Source organism: Papio anubis, unplaced genomic scaffold (genome assembly GCF_008728515.1).
Source record: "Papio anubis isolate 15944 unplaced genomic scaffold, Panubis1.0 scaffold1465, whole genome shotgun sequence".
Classification (NCBI taxonomy): Eukaryota; Metazoa; Chordata; class Mammalia; order Primates; family Cercopithecidae; genus Papio; species Papio anubis.
Window position 1 is genome coordinate 6,628 of NW_022161431.1, and position 5,934 is coordinate 12,561.

General features: G+C 66.3%; 1 protein-coding gene across 4 annotated transcripts; it reads right to left on the reverse strand.

Moving 5' to 3' along the window:
- Positions 1-240: 240 nt before the first annotated feature.
- On the reverse strand, positions 241-4,640 carry LOC101009717 (dipeptidyl peptidase 2). 4 transcript variants are annotated; one of them, XM_009187786.2, is made up of 13 exons: positions 4,508-4,640; positions 4,306-4,419; positions 4,068-4,207; positions 3,771-3,934; positions 3,242-3,377; positions 3,087-3,090; positions 2,834-3,000; positions 2,626-2,686; positions 1,995-2,113; positions 1,757-1,913; positions 1,574-1,638; positions 669-739; positions 241-572 (listed from the first exon to the last, which is right to left on the reverse strand). In XM_009187786.2, the coding sequence occupies exons 1-13, from the start codon at positions 4,572-4,574 to the stop codon at positions 437-439; spliced, it is 1,401 nt and encodes a 466-aa protein (XP_009186050.1). In that variant the 5' UTR covers positions 4,575-4,640; the 3' UTR covers positions 241-436. The 4 variants fall into 4 exon arrangements, with proteins under 4 accessions (XP_009186050.1, XP_003911085.1, XP_009186052.1 ...); XM_003911036.4 differs by having other exon boundaries at positions 3,087-3,168; XM_009187788.1 differs by having other exon boundaries at positions 3,087-3,168; positions 4,068-4,203; positions 4,508-4,590.
- Positions 4,641-5,934: the final 1,294 nt, after the last annotated feature.

Sequence of the window (5,934 nt, forward strand, 5' to 3'; positions counted from 1 at the left end):
AAAGCACTGTCCAGTGGCCTCCCCTGGAGGGGTCGCTGTGTGCAGAGGACGTCAGGGAAGGAGTCACCTTGGAGGTGTGGCTGCCGCCTCCGTCTGCCGCGGCTCAGCCGAGTGAGGCTTCCTTGGGGGACAGTGCCCACCCTGGCCTGTGCGGGGTGCGCCGCGTCCCCTGCCCTGTCTCTGAGGGTCCCACTCCCAAGCCCACATGTGGGCCTCACAGAGCGGAAGGGGACATACATGGCCAGGCTTCCAGGCATTTATTCAGCTCCTTCCCTGTGCCTCCAGCTGCTTCTTGAGTGAAGCCCACACGCTGGGCCAGCCACGGTGGGCTGAGCTTCGGGGACCCAGAAGGTGCAAACACAGGGCAGGGCTGGGGCAGCCTCCTCCTCCCTCCATTCACTCCATGAGGAGCCTGGAGACCCTTCCAGTCCTGTGCTCAGAGGCTGAGTCCGGACGCCCCACGCAGAGCTGGCTGCTGCTCACGCCTGGCTGCCTTTACCCACTCGCCGATGACGGTGGCCTCCAGCTTTCGTGCCTCAACCACAGAAACAGGATCTTCGGGGTGGGAGGCTCTGGGAAGTGGGCACGGAGGGGGCCCATCAGCCCCAGCCCTCGGTGGGCCTGTCCCGCCCAACCCGCGACCACCGCCGGGCCACCTCCCTCCACACCTGAGGTCGAGGTGGTGCGCGGCCCCCTGGATGGTGATGGCAATGACTGATGCGCTCAGGTTCCTCCGAATCTGTGCTCAGCGGAAAGAATTCCATCAGGTGAAGGAATAAGGCCACTGCCCAGCCTCCGTGGACCCATCAGAAAGCAGAGGGCGGAGCCGGGAATCAGCATCCGCCAAGCAACCAGAGAGAGAACCAGCCAGAGAGGGAGGCGGGAAGTGACGAGATGGGGCACAACCGGGTAAGACAGGAATGGGGTAGGGGCCGGGCGAGGGGCCTGTGATCCCAGCACTCTGGGAGGCTGAGCAGGGAGATCGCTTGAGCCCAAGAGTTCCAGAACAGCCTGGGCAATACGGTGAGACTGTGTCTCTACAAAAAAACGTGTTTTTTTTGTTTGTTTGTTTTGTTTTGAGACGGAGTCTCGCTCTGTCGTCCAGGCTGGAGTGCAGTGGCTGGATCTCAGCTCACTGCAAGCTCCACCTCCCAGGTTCAGGCCATTCTCCTGCCTCAGCCTCCCGAGTAGCTGGGACTACAGGCGCCCGCCACCTCGCCCGGTTAGTTTTTTTTTTTTTTTTTGTATTTTTTAGTAGAGACGGGGTTTCACCGTGTTAGCCAGGATGGTCTTGATCTCCTGACCTCGTGATCCGCCCGTCTCGGCCTCCCAAAGTGCTGGGATTACAGGCTTGAGCCATCGAGCCCGGCCAAAAAACGTTTTTTTAAACTAGCTGGGCATGGTGGTGAGCGCCTGTAGCCTTGGTTACTGGGAGGCTTGAGCCTCAGAGGTTGAGGCTGCAGTGAGCCCTGATCTCGCCACTGCACGCCAGCCTGGGCGACAGAGCAAGACCCTGTCTCAAAAAAAAAACCAAACAATCTAACGGGGTCACAGGGCCCAGGCCAGGACTCACCCCGCCCCCTGCCCAGGGGTCCAGGTTCCCGTTGGAAAAGATGATGTTGCTGGCGGCTTTGAGATCTGCAAGGGGCAGAGAAAGTGGTGATGTGGCCCCTCGTGGGGGCTGTGAGCCGTGGGCAGGGGGTGCAGAACTCAGGGCAGAAAGCAGGACTCTGCCCCGCCCCCGCCCCAGCCTTACCGCCCCCCCAGAAGCTGGTCAGCAGCCAGTCGGGCCGGGGCCACACGCCCCAGGTGTCCAGGCAGTACTGCTGGCGGCGCTCATCCGTGAAGGGCAGGTCAGGGAACATATCGGTCACATTGTTGCTGGCGAAGGTCAGGTTGATCTCGGTGCAGGCCTGCAGGTGCCCCAGCCTGAGTCAGGCCAGCCCACGCCTGCCCGTGCCCCAATTGGTTCCAGGCCACCCACAACCACACACCTGGTAGTCCCAGGCCCTGGCATCGGGGCCGGTGCCGCAGCCGGTGGGGTCAGCACAGCTGCGGTAGAGCCGGTAGATGTCGTAGCAGTGCTCGGAGCCTGAGGCGTTGTAGACCAGCCCTGGGGAGGAGAGGCGCTGGGGCCCAGCAGCCACACACAGACACACCACGGGCTCCGGCCACCAACCTGTCCCCCCTTGGAAGGTCCTGCAGGGGGTCTGGGGCTCTGGGATCTGTGTCCCAGTGAGGAAGGCCCTCCAGGCTACCTGCTTGGAGGTCAGTGGGGTCTGTGCTGCCAGCCCTGGGCCTGACTGTTGAGGGCCCTCCCGCTCCCTACAGGGCAGGGTGGGGCCTGCTGCCCTCTGTTGCCTTCCATGCCTGGAGACTCCAGGGTCCCCTTGATCAGCACCCACCAAGCTGGACCTGGCTACAGCCAGTGCTGGGAGAGTCCCCAAGAATGGCCACTGCCTCCCCCAGGGCTTCTGGGAAGGTCGTGCTGTCCAGCCCACCACAGCCCTGGGGCAGGAGGCAGAGCCCCTGGCTGAGCTACAGATCCTCACCCCACCCGGCCCCAGGACCCAAGCCAAGCCTGGGGTCTCCACACTTGCCCATCTGGGGCCGGGGGAAGGGCACCTGCCAGCGCTCGCAGCCCCGTGATCCTCTGAGCCTCACTCAGCAGCCGGTCACAGCCCACCTGGGATGCAGGGGCAGCAGCGACTCAGCGGGGTCCCCTCCACCAGCTCCGCCTCCCTGGCTCCCAGGATGAGGGTCAGGCCGCTGGCCACCAGCCTCACGACGCTCCAGCCGGCCTCTCCCTGTGCCCCGGGAGGAGGCACCTCACCTTGACCGGGTTGGCGGGGAGGGGACCCAGGAAGTCGGTGGGGTAGGGGTAGTCCATCATGGCCAGCACGGTGAAGGCATTCCGGGCGAACATGAAGAGCTGGGTCAGGTCCTTCTTGTCTGACAGCGGCTGGCAGGTGCCAAACTCCCAGCGGACCCTGTCGTAGGCTGCATGGAAGGCGCGGAGACTCAAGCCTTGGACATAGCAGGCGCTGGGGCGGGTCGGGCAGTCGGGGGCGGTGGGGGGGTCTCACCTCCCTGTAGGAACAAGTCCTTGATCTGTCCGAACGCTTCCCGCACACCCTGGGTGCACTTGGGACTCTGGCCCTCAAAGTCCTGGGGGAAAGAGACCGTGCTTACTGCAGCCGCTGTCCCTTAGGGGGCCTGGAGGACCCCAAGCCTCACTCACCGCCGTGACGTCCCGGAAGAACTGGTTGGAGTCGCCGAGGCCTGCCACAGCTAGAACGGGCGCGCTGGCTGCCAGTGCCCCCGCCACCAGGTGCGGGTACTTCATCCTCAGGTAGGCGCTGAGCATCCCCCCATAACTGAGCGAGGGACACAAGGTTAGGGCTGCTGCCCCCAACACCCCGTTTCAATCTCTTTCCCTCCTCAGGGGCCCACAGGTCCCACAAGGAGGACACTTCTGAGACCCACAAATTCTGACCCTGGGCCTGGTGCGGGTGCAGCCCTTACTGGGAAAGGCCGCTGGTGTGGCCAGCACATCCCAGCTGAGCAGGTGGCTGGGAGGGCTTCCTGGAGGAGGCAACACTAAGCCTGGAACCCCTGCCTGAGGCCTTAGGAAAAGGCAGTGGTGGGAGTCAAGAGGGGAGAGGCCGGGCCAGCGCACAGCCACCTCTGCAAACAGTGGGGAGAAGGGCTGGGGTCGCTGGGTCGGGGCAGGGGAGGGAGGGGGTGCGGACACCGGGGGAGGCGCCCACCTTCCACCGAAGGCGATGGCGGGGGCGTCCTGGGCCCCGAGGTCGCGCCGTAGCGCGCGGAGCAGCTCTGCAAAGTCGGCCAGGGCCTGCTCCACCGTCAGCAGCTCCGTGTGCCCGCGCTGCGTGGACCGCTCACCGAATGGCAGCGACTTCCCGTAGTAGCGCTGGGGGGAACTTGCCATGGAGCCCGGCCCGCGACCCCGCCCGGCACCCGCGTGCTCCGCGACCCCCGCCCGCGACCCCCGCCCGGCACCCACGTGTCCGCGACCCCCGCCTGCGACCCCGCCCGGCACCTACATGCTCCGCGAAGACCAGTAGAGCCCCCTGCTCCGCCGCCAGCTCCGCGATGAAGCCCGAGTTGTTGGCGAAGGCCCACACGTCGCCCTCGTTCCCGGTGTAGAAGAAGATGGGCCCCTCGCCCCGGATCCAGAACCTGTCTGTGGGGAGGGCGGGTGAGGCGGGGGTGCTGGGGGGCGGCGGGGGCGGGTGAGGCGGGGGTGCTGGGGGGCGGCCGGGGCCGGGGCCGGGGTCTCACCTGACACCAGGAAGCGCTGGGGGAAGGTCTGGTTGCCGAAGCGCTCGAAGTTGAAGTGGTCCAGACGCTGCTGGAAGAAGCGCTCCTGGAAGCCGGGGTCCGGGGCGCTGCGGGCTGTGGGGGTCGCGGACCTCAGAGGCGGGGCCGGGGCCGGGGACGGGGATGGGGACGGGGAATGGGCTGGGGGCGCCGCCACACTCACCCCCCGTCTGGAGGCCGCGCAGCCCGAGCGCCAGCAGGAGGACCGGGGCCCAAGCAGCGGAGCCCATGTCGCCTTCCGCGGGCGCCCGTCACGTGGGCGGGGTCACGGGGCCGCCGGGGCGCGCTCCTCCCTCCAGGCCCCACGTGTTCCCGGCGCCCGTTGTTCCCATGGAGACCGTCGCCGTGGGGCGCCTGTGCAGTCGCTGCTTCAGCGCCGCGCCAGGGACTGTGCGCCCCAACACCCCGCGCCTCATAGCCGCTGCCCAGGGGTCCCTCCCGGGCACGGCGCGGGGAAGCCGAGGGCCCCTGGGGGTCCAGGTCCCTGGGCCACCTCCACGGCCTCCCGCCCCACTGACTCGTCCTCCAACCGCGGCCCCATCCGGAGCTGCGCTAGGGCGAGTCCCTGCTGTGCCGGCCAAGCCTTCCCAGCACTTGCTCCTGGCAGGTGTCCCACTCTAAGGCAGGGCCAGGAAAGCGGGGACCGTTCTGCTGCCCCTAAGGACAGGAGGGAAAGGGTCCTAAACAGAGTGATGGCGCCCAAAGAAAGCGACCCAGGGTTTGTCCAAGCTACAGCAGGGGCTGGGCAGGTGGGGGGCGGGGCCTCGCAGGGGGCAGGAGTGTGGGGTGCCCCTGGAGGGTCTGGGCAGGACCGGGATGTGGCCGTGTAGCTCCCAAGAGCTGGGATCGCCACCTGCCCTTCCCACTGGCACCCAGTTTGCCCACACAGCCCTGCAGGGACAAGGGGGGACCAGAGACCTCTGCTGGGAGCTGGGGCCTCCTCCCTGGGGAGCACCCAGAGGATGGAAGAAGTCACGTTTCCCCAGCATCCAGTCCAGGACGTGGGTGAGGGGGCCATAGTGGTGAGTGCCAGACCAGCCACGTGGAGTCCTGCTGGGGATGTACATGGGCCACTAGCCAGGCCCAGAACAGGTGCAGAAGCAGCAGGGACTCAGCTACAGACAGAGAGTTACTCTGTCTCTCTCCCAAGACTGCCCTTGGCCAGCATGACCCTGCCATGCCCATCCTGTGTGTGGCTGAGTGGGGAAGACCGGCCACTTCCACAGCCCCTCGCGCCACGGCCCCCCTGCCTCACGCAGAGGCACTCCCATGGTGGGTGACTGGTGGCTGGGGCCCTCAGCATGGTAGCAGTGACCATCACGTCACACCGCAACATGAGGTCATCCAGGGCCACACACCATCCCCACCATGGCTCTCACATCTGGGCCCTGTCCCATCCCTATACAGTTCCGGGGCTGCCTGCCGGGACCCCCACAGGACGGGGTGAGAAGCAGCAGCAGCCCTCCTTGGATGTGGAGGTGCCCCATGGCATCCCCCACCCCACACCTCTGCTCCTTTGGCTCCCTCGGATGCCTTAAGTGGTCAGAGCTCCACCAGCAACCCTCACCCAGGATCGCAGCTCTGGAGACA

Bases quoted from the DNA above. Each gene is read 5' to 3' on its own strand.
- LOC101009717 (XM_003911036.4), bottom strand. From the start codon at position 4,574: ATGGGCTCCGCTGCTTGGGCCCCGGTCCTCCTGCTGGCGCTCGGGCTG. The intron at 2,687-2,833 runs GTGAGGTGCCTC...CCTGCATCCCAG, and splicing joins TCCCCGCCAACCCGGTCAAG to GTGGGCTGTGACCGGCTGCT. The intron at 573-668 runs GTGTGGAGGGAG...CCCACTTCCCAG, and splicing joins GCGCACCACCTCGACCTCAG to AGCCTCCCACCCCGAAGATC.